This window comes from Euprymna scolopes, chromosome 27 (assembly GCF_053919585.1).
Source record: "Euprymna scolopes isolate OS-2025 chromosome 27, ASM5391958v1, whole genome shotgun sequence".
Classification (NCBI taxonomy): Eukaryota; Metazoa; Mollusca; class Cephalopoda; order Sepiida; family Sepiolidae; genus Euprymna; species Euprymna scolopes.
In genome coordinates, this window is record NC_136508.1 from 67557930 (window position 1) to 67576621 (window position 18692).

The 18692-nt window shown below is 34.8% G+C and overlaps 1 protein-coding gene across 4 annotated transcripts in view; it reads left to right on the forward strand.

Moving 5' to 3' along the window:
* The window catches only part of LOC145248890 (beta-1,3-galactosyl-O-glycosyl-glycoprotein beta-1,6-N-acetylglucosaminyltransferase-like), a 207426-nt gene that overhangs the window by 16657 nt on the left and 172077 nt on the right, over positions 1–18692 (forward strand). Inside the window, exon 1 of one of the 4 annotated variants that reach the window (XM_080110657.1) lies at positions 2536–2554. The exons of 1 other annotated variant lie outside the window; for it this stretch is intronic. In XM_080110657.1, coding sequence (XP_079966783.1) covers positions 2551–2554 — 4 coding nt within the window. In that variant the 5' untranslated portion in view covers positions 2536–2550. Of the gene's footprint in view, positions 1–2535; positions 2555–2584; positions 2907–14206; positions 14355–18692 lie in introns of those variants that run through there. 2 more of the 4 variants (XM_080110659.1, XM_080110656.1) reach the window with 2 other exon arrangements.

Sequence of the window (18692 nt, forward strand, 5' to 3'; positions counted from 1 at the left end):
ATATATATATATATATATATATATATATATATATATATATATATATATATATGAAGATCGGGCTGAGTTCCAATCTCTGGTCCCTCCTCGCCAATCTTTCACGAAAAACACCCGTCTAGCTGAAATCACTTTCAGTAATTTCCCCACTTTTTATCTGTGCCTAAATCAAAACGTAGATTCCATGAACAAAGCTTCTTTCTTAGAAGTGCGCGCCTGCGGAACTCTGTTCCGTTTGCCTGTTTCCCACCTGACTACAACTTGGATGTCCCACATAAACAAATTCCTGATAAACCGCCACCTTAAGTAAGACACTTTATCAGATCTCCATTACTAGCGATTACTATGATACTATCCCATTGATTACTGTACACGCAATAACCCTTACCCCCGAGTGAGTGGCTTCCGGGCCTTGATAAGTGGTGACTTCCATGTAAAAAAAAAAATGTGCTTTTGAAAGTAACATTTTCATTTTATTATTTTTGAGACAGAATTTTTGTATTCCTACACGTCAACACATAGGAAATAAATACAGAAAAGATATGAACATCTAGATATTTTTCGTATTGATTTTTTTTATCTATAAAACTTAAAAAGGTCTCTGTGTGTGTGCTCACATTTCCCTACCAAACTACTCTGTTAATTTTCGGTCTAGAGACTCGAGATTTGACATAAAGGGTATTGAGATTTGGGAAAATCTTTTTAATCGGTTTCGGCCAGAAATTTGACTGTCAAGGAGTCAAAGTTCAACGATTCGATCTTTAAAAACTCTACCAAACTCCTCTGACAATTTTGGGTCTAAACAATTGAAATTTTAAATGTAGGTTACTTGGACATGGATCAAACTTTTTAATTTGATTTGAGCCTAAAACTATAAATATTAAAGTTTCTTTAGTCTAAACATTTGAAATTTTACATAAAGTGTATTCAGACATAGGGCAAGCTTGTTAATCGGTTTCGGTCAAAAATTTGAGCTGCCAAGTGGTCAAAGTAAAAAAATTTTACCTTTGCGGTGGCTAGTAAACTACTCAGCCAATTTTTGGCTTAAACATTTGAAATGTATACATAACGGGTATTCAGACGTTCGGCAAGCATCTTCATCAGTTTTGGGGCGATAATTTGGCTGGTAAAAGGTCAAAGTTGAAAGATCTGACTTTTGCAGATTCTATCAAATTCCTCCGCCAATTTTGGGTCTAAAGGCTAGGAATTTTAGATGTAGGTAACTTGGACATGGGTAAAACTTTGTATTTTGATTTGAGACCAAAACAATAAATATTAAGGGGGTTTAATTGGGGTCAAAGTTTAAAAAAATGGCCTCTGCGGTCTCTTCGAAATTACTCAGACAAATTTTGGTCTAAACATTTGAAATCTTACATAAAGTGTATTCGCAGGTAGGGCAAGTTATGAACAGTACATAGGGCTCGAACAAAGCCGGGCTTAACTGCTAGTATATATATATATATATATATATATATATATATATATATATATATATATATATATATATATATATATATATATATATAGAAAACGGCAAGGTATTGTATAATTGAATTTACAATATTTAATTAAAACAAGGAATACAAAATTATGGGTAAAGGTTCCTTATTCCATGGAGTATCAAAGGTAAGCTATTCTCTCCACAGGAAAAAACGTTACTAAAAGGTAAGTATAGATAAATATCTATTTTTGCTGATGAGCTCAATTTTTTAAAACAGTCGAGAAAATAATTATATATATATATATATGTATATATATATATATATATATATATATATATACTAATTTATAAAATATATATGGCGATTAAGCTACACTGAATATTCCGCGTTTCATAAACTCTAGGACTCTTTAGGCTTACGCATAAGCCTGAAGAGTCCTAGAGTGGATGAAACGCGGAATATTCAGTGTAGCTTAATCGCCATATATATTTTATAAATTACTAACTAGCTCTACCTACGTATTGAGCACTTTTGAAGTAAATACTTAAAGTTTACGCATAAATCTATACTTTCGTATATTAATTTTATGTGAGTAAATTAAGTAGTTATATATATATATATATATATATATATATATATATATATATATATATATATATTTGATCACCCTACTTCATATTAGCTTCAATATAATAATTGATACGTACGTAATCTACACAGCTTAAAATATCATATTTAAGCGTATCTTACGACTGGGCAACGCCGGGCGGCCTACTAGTTAATTTCTTTAAATTTGCGTGTAAATCTGGTAAGATAATTGACGCCTTGAAATAAGTTTATGGACAGAGCCAGACAGACGTTCATAAAAAATAAAGTTTGTAAGTAGATCAATCATTTGGAGCAAGATTACCTGAGACAGTAATGGCGAATGACCTAAACATATAAAGAAAGTGCGGCATTTGATTACTACGCGAGTTAATACAGGATTTGACCCGATTTAGCAGTTGCGATTCAATACAAGCATAAGCATATCTTCTACCTGTACAAGAGCCGATATTTACCTTTCCTTCCAACCGCAAGAGGATGTGACACAAGGTCGGAAGGTGGGAAAATGGGTCAGTGCTCCTAAAGAAGTAACACTTCGGCCTTGCAAAAATATGTCTGAATAACCGCGTTCGGCATTCCCCGGAGAGTGTGCCTCAGGCAACAAGCAATAATCTTGCTTCTCTCGAAAGCCGGAAGCCTGGGAAAGTGGACCTCCTAGGGCTACGCAGAACCAAATACGTCCTAAGATAGAGTACTGTTGCCACAGATGGAGAGGAGCTGCTAAGACTATTATGCCATGCATTGACAGGGTATAAAACCGTCTTTGAAATCTAGTGAGCCAAGCTATTTTCAACACACTTCTTTCTCTTTCTCCCAAAGGAGATATTACGAGTCTGCATCTGCTCTATCGTTACTTTTACGGTAAGTGCTCCACTGAGCTTCAATCTATGCCCCCTCTCTAAATCTTTCGAAACAGATACTCGTTTTTCTACAACAACTGTCAACAATTTCCCACACTCTCTATTTATGCCTAAAACTAAACGAAAATTCCATGAGCAAAGTTTATTTCCTAGAACTGTCCATCTGTGGAACGCAAGATCGTGAATCTGCTTCCCTGGTTTATCAAATCTATGAATAATTTATAATGAGCCATCCTCTGAAGTAATCAAGTTTGTTTGTGTTTTTTTTACAAAGGAGTTGTCATTTCTCAAGGCCCGGAGGCCACTCGAGGATAAGGTTTAATGAGTATACATTAGTCAATGGGATTATAGCGTAGTAATCATAAGTAGTGGAAATTTTGTAGAGTGTATTACTTAGGGGGACGGTTCATCAAGAATTTGTTTATGTTGGACTTGAAGATAATGAAATTGTAGTCAGCTGGAAAGCAGGCAAATGGAAGAGAGTTCCACAGTTCCACCATTACTGATCATATTGTCTCACCATCTACCTGGCATTTAACCTTTATTCTAGATTGGTCTCCGGGCCTTGATAAGTGATGAAATTTTTTAATAAAATTTAAAAAAAACTTAGAAAATATTAGCACGAACCATAAGTGTCCCTTTTGTTGAGTATTTGCGTATCGTTTATATACAAAACGACGAGGTCTCCGTGAGGTCAGTTTTAGGTCACGCGTTCAGTAACGTCTACATGGTTAATCTAGGACATAAAATATTTAATAGAATCTAATATCTAAGACTAACCGGAACTCAAACGTTACCAAGAAATAAAGCTGGTTCTTGATTTATCCTGACTCCTAACCCTGAACTTATTATTATCAGTTTCTTTTTCTGGAAATTTACATTTACAATTAAATCTGATATATGAAGTCATCTTGTATAATTTTATTTTATTTTAGAAATAGATATTTTTTTTATGGAAATCGCTCCAGACAAGGCGTAAAGCCACTTAATGTAAACAGCTAACACGAACAAAAAATGATTATAGCAAAGTCAGGAGATGCCAATTCACTTTAGTCTTGAAAAGACCAAGAGTTAAAGTAGGAACAAAATAGTCAGCAAAAAGCGAGTTCCACAAGCTCATGCTCATCGGAAAGATGCTACTAGAATGGGAAACTGTATTACTTGTAGCGATACATTAAAATGGATGGATAAGGAACATTTCCGTTACGCATACATTTGTCGTATCAACCCACGCACATTCTGTAGAAGTAAAAATAAACTGTGCCTCTTCGCGCGAACATAGGTCAAGACAATACCATGTGACAAGGTGTCCATTTTCTGTCCAATCAACACTCGAAGAAAACACTACCTAAGATCTTTTTCTAACAACCTTCGCTAGGAGCCACTTAGAAGCGTATAAAAGGTGCTGCGCGCGAAATCAAAATCAGTTGAGTCAAATTTCCGTTCAGTTTAGTCCAGTTCAGGACGCAGAACCACGAATGAACAACGCGCGCTTGCGACTCCGCCTCCTTGGCGTAAAATCACTAACATTGACACCACTCGCCATGCACCTAACGCCTCTTAACGTCACTGGATTAATTCTCCAAAAAATAACCTTTTGTCACATCAGACAAATTTATTGGAGCAAAATTATCACATTACTGGAACTAACTAATATAACACATTTTATTTTCTTTCATTAAAAAAAAAGAAGCTTTTTCTCTAAAGAAAACATGACTGCCTCAGACGGAGTAAGTTTTTTCCCCCTTTTTCTTGTTTTTGGTACAGTGCGTTTACTTAAGTCCTATAAGATTCTATTTAAGAAATATATATAAAGTTCTCACGATTATTCCTGGTTCAAAAAAAAACATTTATTTCCAAGAACAATGAACATCTCGTAAATCATTTAATGACTGAATCTTTCCCTAGCATGTTGACATTACACACGCATATAAAAATACAAAAAAAAATTATTTATCTTTATTGTTAAATAAAACTTTATTATAAATGTTAAAGTTCATCTGACACTTTTATTATTTTTGTTTTTAGTGAAGTGAAAGCGATTTTTATCTATGTGTACATCGCTGATAGCGATTGGCCATTCCTCCTTACCAGTCATTACTCTTTCTCTCTCTCTCTCTCTCTCTCTCTCTCTCTCTCTCTCTCTTTCTCTCTCTCTCCCTTTACCATTACAACAATAAGGTATCTAAACAGCGAATTGACGAAGACCAGTAGAACAATGAATAAAGCGAGCTGTAACAAAAGAAGCAGGGGAAAAAAATGAGATAATTCTGAAATACACATGCTATAATAGTACAATAGCGTCCAAAACTAAGGGGCGAAATTTTTAAACCTAATATTTATTAGAAATAATAACTGTGAAAAGCTGAAATTTTGACAACTGGTAGTCGTTATCATCCATAATGACACACTAAAATTTGAATAATTTGCAAAGAATAGAAAAAGAATTATAACAATTATTTACTTGTTTATTTTCCAAATAAGCAACGTCTAAAAGTAAGAGACAAAATTTGAGAAAAACAATGTAAACAGCCAAAAAGAAAACAATTAGAATACATGTACAATCAATATTTTGTAAATGAGCCCTTGTTCTTAATGACAGCTGCACATCTTCGACTACAAGAACGAATCAGTTATTGACAATCCTTGATACTAATTTTAGACCATTCTTCTTGAAGCTTCACCCACAAATCCTCCGTGTTAGTGAGATTTCTTTCCATAACTTTCACTCCTAAGGTCTTCCAAAGATTTTCTATTGGATTCAAGTTAAGACTTTGCGGTGGCCAATCCATAATTTCGAAATCTTGCTCGCTAAGGTAACTCATTACCGGCTTTGCCTTATGACATGGGGAATTATCTTGCATAAAGGTAGCCCTATCGAAACCTGAATTCTGTATGTTTGGCACAACATGATCTTGAACAATGTTTTTATTGATCTGCACGTTTACACGAGTTTTAACCGGACAAGAGGCGTTGTATCTTGGCTAGAAACATTCCAAATACCATGACGCTTCCGCCCTCAAACTTGACAGTTTTCTTAGTACACTTTGCACTTAATCTTCCACCAATTCATCTTTTTACATTGTTTATTCCATCATTTCCAAATAAATTTAACTTGCTTTCATCACTGAAAAATACTTTCGTCCAATTTTTATATGTCCAAATTGCATACCTGTTTGCAAACTCTAATTTCTTCTTGTTCTTCGAACTAACAAGTGGTTTCTTCCCTGGGGTTCGATTAAACAGCCCTATTCCTGGCAGTCGTCTAGAAACAGTCTGTCTTGACACATTAACACATGAGGTACTATTCATAACCCTTTTAATTTCTGTGCAAGACTTAAAAAGGTCCTTTAATGACATACGCTGCATTATTCGATTTTCTCCTGCCGAAGTTTTGCAGGGTCTATCGGTTTTAAAAGGACTATTTTGTCAGTATCATTTTAGGATGTAACAACCTTGCCTACAACATTCTTAGAACGTTTCACTTTCTCTGAAATCTCTCTAATGGTGTGCTTTTCCTTTTGTAGCTCCACAATATCTTGTCCCACAGAGTAATCAAGTTTTGGGCGTTTCGCCATGGTGTCGGCTGATGCAACGTTTACAAATGACTAAGTAGGACTTATTCCTTATAGGAAATCCAAAAATTTGAATATAGCATACTGTTTACATTGTTTTTCTCAATTTTGTCTCTTACTTTTAGACGTTGCTATTTTGAAAATAAATAATTATTATAATTCTTTTTCTATCCTTTGCAAATGACTCAAATTTTAGTATGTTATAATGGATGATAACGACTACCAGTTGTCAAAATTTCAGCTTTTCGCAGTTGTTATTTCTAACAAATATTAAAATGTTGTCCCTTAGTTTTGGACGCTATTTTATTTATAGAAAAAAAACCTGAAACTGAAACTAGCAACATTACGTGTGAGAAAAAGGTTGCAGAGAAGCTAGAGTGTGTTCAATTAAACTGCAGATACGTCTTTGCACCTTACCAACAATTGGAAAGCGATTCACCAGCCTAAATATGACAACAATACTCCATAAATGATCTGGTAGTAGAACAGTTCTTTTAGCTATAGTGTTTTCTCCATATACGGCACAAATATCCTTAGTCATTTCACTCGCTTTTTCACCTCGGTTAAAGGTGAAAAGAAGTTGTCGAAAACGTGATTTTTTTTTTTTTTTTTTTTTTACTTGACAATATATCTGACGGTTCCGAAAAACGAGAAAAATTATTTGGGGAAAAAAAAACGATGACCATTATCTTGTAGAACAGACTACGTGCTTTCTAATGATATATAACACTTTGCCATGTTTTGGAACACATTGTTTTTTAATGAAACGGCGGGAACTTATGCAACATCCTGGTGTTTGGATTCATCGGACTACCGTTCTTATCTTGAGTGTGACCTTTTGATCGAAACGTTGCGAAAACCAAACTCAAGATGAGAACAGTAGTCCGATAAATCCAAATAATACAATGAAATAATAAGTTGAGTGTTGACAGGATAATTAAGAGGTATTATAATAAAAAGGAAAAGAAAGATAGAATCACCTCAAAACAAATCATACTTGAAAAAGATCCCACCACCAGCGGTTCAAACAGACAGTATAAAAAGCCCTTTAAAAGTCCAATAAGGAAAGAAGAGGTTATAAGACGTACTGACAAAAAAGTCTACCCCTAAACTGGTTTTGTTGTTGACCAGAAACCGGTGTTTTATTGTGACAGCAAAAGCAAACACGGTTTTCATTACAAGAACTAAGACTCCAGTCAGACGTTTTAAGAGTTTCGGTGTCAAAAATATACAGTATAAAGTGAAAGTATCAGCTCCGGGTACGATCTGCATACCCAACTATATATGTTAAGCTAGAGTACATTTTCTCATTATTTTCTTCGTTTGTTTATTAAACCTTATAATAAACTCGTATATATACAACAACTAACCTGGGTGCCCGGCGTTTCCCCCGTGTTTGGAGGTGTGTGTTGAGCAAAAAAAAAAAAAAAAAGAAAACACAAAAAATTAAAAAAAAAAAGGTTTACAAGTGTTTTTGATATAGATGTACATAAGAATACTTCGATAAGTATGTTTTAACTTAAATAGGGATGGTATAATAAAATTGTGCGGTATGCGTTCGCGCCTAGCCTCCATAGAATGGAAATAAGCACAAACTTTAATAAAGACTTTTCATATCTGTCTGCGTAAGTATACTTTGATAATTATGTTTCAGTTTGGGGTGTTCGTTCGCGCCTGACCTCCATAGAATGTAAATATGCCACAAAGTTTAACAAGGTATTATAATATAGATCCACATAATATTGAGATAAGTGTTTCAGTGTGAACAGGTATGGTATAATAAATTATGGGGTTTATCTATTTTATTTTTACTTTCATCATATTTTGCTTTGGTTTTGATACCCCCAAATTCGAAGCTATCTCATTACAACCCTTCCTTTTCATAACTTATCATACTTTCATAAATCAGAGTCCATTTTCTGTAAGCTGTTTTTGAACCCAGTCAACGACGGGTACTTTTGCTAGTATATATATATATATATATATATATATATATATATATATATATATATATATATATATATATATTCAGTACAGATATTTGAACTAAATAAATATAAAACTGATAAAAAAAACTATTTGAATTAATGTACCATTTGACGCGATGAAAGTTGCGCTTCAACTTTTCCAATTGCAACCCCAGACGCTGACACCATGAATATTATGTATTATATTATTTATAGTTATTTTTTTTTTTATTTATGATATAAAATGGTTGATCTTGACAGGAGTCATTTTGTTCGACAAGATAATCTAAATCCATCCATAATTCATGTTTAATAAAATTCCGCGTCAGCAATTTAAAAGATCTAACGTTTCAGCAACCACTTGCTCTCTATCCGGCTCTCTTTAATGTTTACCCAACTAAACAAGACGTCAATAAGCTTCACCTGCTCGACACTTGCAGTGAAACACACGCAATCTTCCATTACATCGTAAATACCACCTACTTATCTGATTGCTTTCGCTAGAAAATCGCAACGAGTACATGATATCGTAATCCAGAAAGTAAACGATCACCATAGAGAAAATTTTAAGTAATTTGGACGAACCGTAAATATGCATATTTTAAGACGATAACGTGTGTGTTATTTTCTGTGTCACGCTTAAATCCGGGTCGTTTAATTGTTATATACTTACATTTCTTGTCATATATAATTTTACCAAGAATTCTTCTTAAGTTTTGATTTCGGTTTCGATTATAATTGATGGCACTCCAATAATCTATTTTTTTGTTTGTTTCTTTAATGGCACCCCAATAATCTATTTGTTTTGATAAATAATTTTATCAAGAATTCTTCATACGTTTTGGTTTCGGTTTTGATTATAAGGGATGGCACTCCAGTAATTTTTTTTTATATATATATATAAATAATTTTATCAAGCTTTCTTCATAAGTTTTGGTTTCGGTTTCGATTATGGCTGAAGGAATTTTATATATATATATATATATATATATATATATATTATTTCGGTTTCGATTCAAGCTAATTCACCTAATTCATATTGATATTTTTTTTTTAAATCACAACTTTATAATATATAAAAATCGATAGAACATTAACTCTATAATGATATATACGAAATCTGCAAAAAGGAACTATATATATATATATATATATATATATATATATATATATATATATATATATATATATATATATATATATATATATATCCTAAATCTGCCTAAATTAAAATAGCATATTTAAGAGCATTATATATATAACTACTTTATTTACTCACATAAATTAATATACGAAAGTATAAATTTATGCGTAAAATTTAAGAGTTTACTTCAACAGTGCTCAATACGTAAGTAGAGCTAGTTAGTAAGTTATAAAATATATATAGCGATTAAGCTACACTGAATATTCCGCGTTTCATCCAGTCTAGGATTCTTCAGGCTTCATAAGCCTTAAGAATCCTTGAGTGGATGAAACGCGGAATATTCAGTGTAGTTTAATCGCCATATATATTTTATAACTTACTATATATATATATATATATATATATATGTGTGTGTGTGTGTGTGTGTGTGTGTGTGTTGACTTCTGTGGATGTTCAGCATAAATGGAGACGCCCTGCTATTATTGTAGCTCTTTTGTTAAAACTGCAAAAGTAGTTATCTAAGCTAGCAAGGACGATCATAGCAAAGCGCATTTTACGATCGGGCTATGCCGGGTGTCCCTGCTGGCTTCGGGACAAGATCAAAGTGTAGTATCTGTTCTTCAGATGCTGCACTTCTATTTCTTGTTCTCTTTCGGTGGAGGAGAAATCCTTCACGACTGAGACAATTTTTATTTTTGTACCTTTTCTCCACGTTAAAAAACGACCCTGGTGTCTAACTCTGTCCCGTGGGGAGACCTAGTAAATAGGTACAATAATTGGCCTTTTGGTCAAGATCAAAGTGTAGTATCTGTTCCGGCAGATGCTGCACTTGGGATGGTTTGTACCAGTCAGTGGAGGGGAAGCCCTCTATACTGGGACAATTATTATTTTTGGTAACCAGAGTGCCCCCTTTTTGCCTACTTTTAGGGGAGCTGGTTTTTACCTCACATTAAAAACGGCCTTGTGCCTAATTTGCTCAGTGGGGGAGCAAATAAACACCATCTGTTCCGGCAGATACTGCAAGCAAAGACCAGATGTGAGGGCAACCCCACATTCCTGACCTTTAACCAGCTCCCATTTCCCACCTCTCGGGAGCTGGTCCCCTTTTTCCCTTCCCCCTCCCTTCACTCCTCACATTAAAAATTGGCCTTGTGCCTAATTTGCTCGGTGGGGGAGCAAATAAATACCATCTGTTCCGGCAGATACTGCAAGCAAAGACCCTATGTGGGGGCGACCCCACAGATAAGACCTTGGTCAATGTAGGGGCGACCCTTCATACCAATTGTCACTATCCAGCTCCCCTACTCCCTGGGGAGTTGGTCCCCATTTCCCCTTCATTCCTCACTTTAAAAATCGGCCTTGTGCCTAATTTGCTCGGTGGGGGAGCAAATAAATATCATCTGTTCTTCAGATGCTGCACTTCCATTTCTTGTTCTCTTTCGGCGGAGGAGAAATCCTTCACGACTGAGACAATTTTTATTTTTTTTTGTACATTTTCTCCACGTTAAAAAACGACCCTGGTGTCTAACTCTGTCCCGTGGGGAGGCATAGTAAATAGGTACAATAATATCAGGGCGTCTCCATTTCCGCTGGACATCCACAGAATGCCAACATCAATATATTACATATGAAAGGGCCCGCTGTGGAAATTCCATATGTCCCGCTAATGGAAATGATTTTGATAATGCGATAGATTAATCGTGTTTCTGATTTTTGAGGTGAGGATTGATTATTCCTATTATTTGATTTCTTCGGATACTGTTCTCATCTTGAATGTCATTTTCATAAGATTTCGGTCGATATAACCTCCGACCTTCTTCAGGTGTATCTTGTCGAATTTGAGAATTTGAACAGAATTTCGTGGCGCAGTGGTTAGAGTACTTGAAAAATCAGTCGTAAAAGTGATATTCTCCTGAAGGTTGGAGGTTCAATTCTAAGTGTGGACGACCCAAAAATACAATTGAGAATTGCTTAGGACCTCTATCCAGTCATGGCTGATGGAACGAGAGCATGAAGTAAATAAAGGATTCCGTTTGAAATTTCGTTTAAATTTCCGAGTTCGACGAGATACACGTGAAGAGAGTTTGAGATTACATTGACCGAAAGTTTGTGAAAATGACACTCAAGATGAGAACAGTAGTCTGAAGAATACAAATTATACGAAGATTAAGTATGCTCATAAAAACACCCTTGAGTTCTTGAAGCCATTCGTATTCATAGAGGACTGGTTTTAATATATAAATCCATGTTTTCTCCATTGATAATGTTTTTTAATTGTTTGTAATTTGGCATAGAAATTAACCATTACTTGGTATCAGGCTGTCAGTTTACATGATATCACTTTGTTATTTTTAAGGATTTACTAAGTTTACATGCTACCACATTGCCATTTTAAATGATATCATATAATTCTTTTATTTTACATGATATTATATTGTTACTTTACATATCAGCTTATTTTATATGATATCGAGTTATTTTTCATATCATATTATCACTTTGTTATTTTACATGATATCATGTTTTCATTTTACATAATATCACGTACCAGTTTAAATGATATCATATAACGTTCTGTATATAACGCGTACTTTTAGGCGGCTGGTTGTTCAGCAGTAGCTTTTTTCCCCGCGACTCCTGCAACCAAGCCGGCCCCAAATGTAGTGCTCAGCATTTCCTTGAATCCTGTCGTGTTTTGTGGACAGCACTTGACTTTCATATTCTTTACCCAGGCTTGCGTCCTGGAGAGAGGAAATTTTAGTTTCATCTATTTCAGTGGAAGCATAGCATGGAGGACAGCAGTTTACGGGTAATAAATTCTCACTCGACTGGCGTAAAGCTGGACGTCACGATCTGTTTTCGTCGGCGAGAGAAATCCTCGTGTCCCACTGGTCAGTTAATGCCCGCCTTAAGCCGAGCAGTTCCCGACCAATGATGTGTTGACCCGCCACAATCTGTTTGCTCCTGTGGATGCCTACATGAGTTTACAGTGTGATACTCGACAGGCAGATCGTTAAACCTCGACATCGAAATCAAAAGGAAAAGACTTCAAATACTTCAGCTCTTCGTATTGCAAGCTGGAATGTGCGTACTATGTGGACCGGACTCTCTGACGACATTTAAGAGATTGACGGTACTCGGAAATCAGTTGTGATTGACTTCGAGATGCACAGACTGGGCATTGACATCGCGACTCTGAAGAGACACGACTTCCAGACAGAATTCCTGAAAGATGAACACTTCACCTTCTTCTGGCGGGGAAAATGGTCCGAGAAAACCAGGGAACAGGGTGTTTGCTTTGCTGTTATAAACACCCTGCTCCCCAACTGGCGGCACCGAGCGCATTCTTGCCCTGGGCCTTTCCACAACTGCCGGCCCTAACAACCTTGTGTGCGTGTATGCGCCATCTCTTCTATCCACACCTGAAACCAAAGACCACTTCTACGACTAATTGGTTGCCGTAGATTAATCGTGAGTTTTTGCTAAGGGTGCTTGGTCATCATTGAATTGGAAAGATGAACGAAAATGGTCAAAAACTTCACTTCAACTTTGCTGCTTCCGCAAACTGTGTGACCAACACCTGCCTCCAAAACAAAGCGTGCCACAAGGCATCATGGAAACATCTGTGGTCTTATCTTTGTCACGATACCAGAGTGGTCGGGGTATCGGGACTACCCGATAGGATTTCGGTCCTTCAAACCTTCCTTCATGCTCCATGTTGTGTCAGAATAGTCCCACAAAAGAAGACCTGAGGTAATTCGGCCAAAAGAGTGTTCAATGTTTATAGTTTGGGTTGCCAAATGGAGTTAGCAATTCAAAAAATATCGAAAAGCAGCCGATCATCAACAATAACAAGGCTTATTGAAAAACGTTAGTATTACAATAATATGTGAAAAATTTGGTTAAAATAAAGTCAACCCTGATGAGTTGACCGAGAGTATTTACGTATGGGAAACACTTGTGCATCACACTCGTCGGAGCTCATTTCACAAAAGTACCTGCACTTACAAAGAGTCGGAAGTGGTATTTGAGTTTACTTTCGCAAGCTTCGTAACTCTTGCTTCCCGTATATTATCCTTTAATTTTCACATTCCATGAGCGATGTTTCTTGCAAACAATACCTGATTTTTTTTTTTTTTTAAGTGACAGCCTTTCTTGAATCAGCGCCTTCAAATTAGGTAAAAACAGTCGAAACATCTTAGGCACCATGACAATAAATGTTTTGGTTGCGATTCTGGCTGATGGCACCTAAATCATATATCTTTTGAAAACTTTTGAAACCACTATTATACAATGAGTACAATATAATAATCAAATAGAGAACTGGTTCTATGATAATGATAAATATGAAATCTGCATAAATTAAAATATCATATTTAAGCGTATTTTACGACCGGCCAACACCGGTTTACGTGCTAGTATTTTCTATAAATATTTATTTATAGAAAATACTAGCACGTTAACCGGTGTTGGCCGGTCGTAAAATACGCTTAGATATGATATTTTAATTTATGCAGCTTGTCGATGAATATATAATACTCCAGCGAATGAGTGATATGTGGGCGGTCTTTAACTATCTTCGCCTGCCAATTTGAACTGTTTTATGAATGCTAAAAGTCAGCAAAGAAATCTGGCGCATTATGTATTGTTACACTTGAAAATCAATCGCGAAGTTTCAAGGATTACGTGTTTGCTTTTTCTGCTTCATTTTTTTAACGGTTTCTTTATTTTCGAGCAGAGTTATTTCCCTTTCATGCAGCAATGTAAGTAGAACATTTTTGTTATATCTAGAAAGTATTAATTTCTATCTGATTGATTAAGCAAACTTCATATATAATTGCGTCATTGAGCATTATATTTTACACTAACAAGTTTCGCTTCCCTTATCTTTTCCTTTAGTCCTCGCATTCAATGAGCTCTGTTTCTGACAAAGATGGAAGAATTGCTGTCTTCTCGGTTGCACTATATCCATCTAACATTCATCGTTAATTAGTTTTTGACCTTGAAGTAGTATTTTATTCTTCTTTATTTTTATCTCCTTACATCAAGTAGCTTCATGCCTTGTCTTGAGCAATTTCCAGAAAAAAAAAGTGGCGTGTTACTATATGTGCTTACAAAATACATGGACAAGCGTACTTTTCCACAATTTCCGCCTCCCACTCATGGGTGAAATTAAATCTTGTGATGAATTAATCATAGACTCGTTATGTTGTGTGCTTCGTTATTAAGTAATCTAATAATAAGACATAGGAATGTGAAATTTTGTATCAGTGATTTCCTGCCTACGCACTGTGTTCTATTTTGATCATATTTATCGTTTTTATCCTAAAGGGTCACACAGGGGGAATAAAAAAAAATAATTGTAAATATATTTTGTCATGGTTTCAGTGAGATTAAACGCATAGATAAATGAAATAGCTAGACATATGATCCAAATTTAAGCAACATTTTAGAATTTTAACACCCTACTACGGACAGGGGGTTATGTTAAAACTTATCAGTCCATAAACTAATTCTTGTAAGCTTCAATCTTATACCGTATTTTAGTATTTTGCATATTTCGACTACAATATAATTCGTTTACCTCTGATGAATTTAATCTAATTTTTAATGTGATTTTCAATGTGTTATTAATGGAATTTTAATGGGATTTCCACAATAAATTAATGGCGAAACATTATTATCAAATATGGAAACTAAAAGATAAACATTAAATTTTTCGAATATCAAGAGTCTAAATACTAAAAACATTTTTAATGTTTCTTTTAAGTTTAAGTTTTTTCTAAATCAAAGTTAAAAAAGTATAGATTATTTTGAAAGTTTAGATTTTGATAGACAATTTTTAAAATTAAAATTCGGAGTACAAGTTTGAAGTATGAAAGTTTTGAAAAGCTTTTAAAATTATTTAAAAAATTAACGTTCATCTTCCAAAAGTTTTTAAGCGTTTAAATTTTTTTTAATTGATTGAATCGAATTTTTCATTGAAATTTGAAAAGCTTCAATTTGGATGAATAGGTTCGATTATTTTTTACATGGTTCAAGAATTTAAACAAATTTTTTTGATTTTTCAGTCAATATATTTTTTTTAGTCTGACCTTTTTCACTTCATGAAGGATCAGAAATTGTAATGGAATAATCTACATTCTTTTCTATATATGGATTTTCGATATAAATAGAATGAGCACTGTATTGACAAATGTCTTGTTTCGGATAATTATAACTAACTAGTGGAACCTGTGGAAATTCCACAGGAGATTCATTCATATGTAATATATTGATGTTGACATTCTGTAGATGTTCAGTGTAAATAGAGACGCTCTGATATTATTGTAGCTTTTTTGTTAAAACTGCAAAAGTATTTATCTAAGCTAGCACGAACGCCCGGTAAAGCCCGGTCGTAAAATACGCTTAAATATGATATTTTAATTCTTTCAGATTTCGTATACATTATTATAGAGTTAATGTTTTATCGATTTTTATATGTTATAAAGTTGCGATTTCAAAAATAAAAAAAATATATATCCATATGACTTGGGTGCATTAGCTTGAATCGAAACCGAAATAAAAGCTTATGAAAAAATATACATGTATATAGATATAGCTTGAGTTCCTTCAACCATAATCGAAACCGAAACCAAAACTTACAAAGAATTCTTGATAAAATTATTTATTAAAAAAATAGATGATTTAAATGTCATCAGCTATAGTCGAAACCGAAACCAAAACTTATGAAGAATTCTTAGTAAAATTATTTATGACAAGAAATAGAAGAACATAACAATTAAATGAGCTGGGTGTAAGCGTGACACACAAAAGAACACACACGTTATCGTATTAATATATAGATGTCTGTATTATGTTTCTGAATTTTTGAGATGATGATTGATAGTTTGCATTGTTTGGATTATTCGGACTACTATTCTCATTGTTAGTGTTAATTCCACAACATTGTAGCCGATATAATCTTCGGCCTTCTTCAGGTGTATCTTGTCGAAATCGGAAATCTGTTGACACACCAGTTCTCGTTGAATAACGTTAAATCTGGTCAGTACCAAATGAGTGCCAATTTGGTAAAACCAGGCGCTGTATGTAGGACGACGTGGACACCTTCCTGCAGGAGTTGAATTAAATCTAATGTCGTCATCTTGACAGATATACATGCGACCGGAAATCGCTTATGAATTTCATACTTCTGTGAAACTCCCACCTTCTGAGGAAGTCGGTTCAACCCGCCAAGGGTGAGTGCTGCTTTGGTACAGGTTGCGGAACTCGGGAATCTGCACAGAATTTCAAACAAAACCATTCATTTAATCTACGAGTTCGATAGAAAGATTCAACAAGATACACCTGAAGAAGGTTGGAGATTAAATCGGCCGAAACTTTATGAAAATAATTTTCAAGATGAGAACAGTAATTAGAATAATTCAAATATCTATTTATTATTATAGTCTATGTTGCTTTTATTTTTTCCTTATTTTATTCACCGCTTCAGGAAGTTAGACACAAGGTCAGGTGCTTATTTGAAACGCCAACGCTCTAGGATTAGAACTTTCTAGCTCTCAAAAGTGCTTGAGCAGCCTCATTGGCATTCCCTGGTAACGGGAACTCAGGCGGTTAGCGATAAACTAACCCCTTTCTCAAAAAGTGAACAACCTGAAAGTGAACAGTACTACACCAGCCCGACAGCAGCAAAATCACCGTCAGGCAGATTGTCAAGAACGTATCCCCGAGGCGCTTGGAATAAGTTGGTTCAACTTTCTTTCTTTTTTTCTAACATAATATCTGCCTGTTTGCTAGGAGGTTAGACACAATGGTTATTCTAGTCTACAAGCCCTATCAGAAGTTTCCGGTGGGAGAATCTCAGGCGATTAACAATAAACTAACTCTTTCGCTATTTTCATGACAGTTACTCGACTGAGCTCCAATCTATGGTCTCTCTCTTTACCAAACTTTCACAAAAGCATTCGACTAGCTACAACCACAGTATATGATTTCCCTCACTCTCTATCTGTGCCTGAACCAAAACGCATATTCCATGATCAAAACTTTATTCTTAGAACTGCCCGCCTGTGGAACACTGTTCCGCTGGCATGCTTCCCGGTTGAATACAACATAGCAGCCTTCAGATCGAATATAAACAAGTTCTTGTTAAGCCGTCCATATAAATAATCAAAGTCTGCTCAATCTACACCATTAACGATTACTAAACTACCGCACTTCCATTCATTAAACTATATCCTCGAGTGGTGACTCCCCCCCCCAAAAAAAAAGGTTGGCCTCATGAGACTGAATAATACATCAGCTTGACAACAACTAAGTTACTGTCGAACTGATCTGTTATTCAGAAATGTCATAATTATTTTAAGGTAATGTTTACGCTCTATTTACAAGAAAGTCTAAATAGGTTAGTTGGTAGAAACTCAAACTGTTGTCAAGGTTTTAGTTTCGACTAGCAGAGGGGGGGGGCTTTGCCCGGTCGTAAAGTACGCTTAAATATGATATTTTAATTTGTTCAGATTTCGTATATATTATTATAGAGTCGTGATTTCGAAAGTAAAAAAAAAAAAATAGTATTTGGGTGCCATCAGCTAGAATCGAAACCGTAGCATTCAAAGCTGGTGATCTTACCACTATACCAATGTGACACACGTATTGACTGATTAAAAATTAAAAATAAACTTAGATGTACAACATATATAACGACTTTTTCATTTTTTAACCATTTGTGAGTCCTGAAAAACTATTTGGACCGGCTAAAGACCCATTAAAGAACGGTTCATAAAAAATCCAATCATTTGAGGCCCCTAACGCTGCTCTGAGATATTTAGTTTCGGAAGAGATAGAGTTTGAAAATATGGAGACAGACAGACAGACATGTAGCCTTTTATATATTAGATTAATGTAATAATTTTCATTTTTAAATGTAGTTAAGATCCGATTTCAACTGATACACAGACGGAAAATATCTCTATTTATATAAGACTAGCAGTGGGCGCCCAGTCTTGCTGGGTCGTAAAATACGCTTAAATATATTTTAATTTATGCAGATTTCGTATTTATTATAACAGGGCCAATTCTGTATTGAATATTATATTGCACTT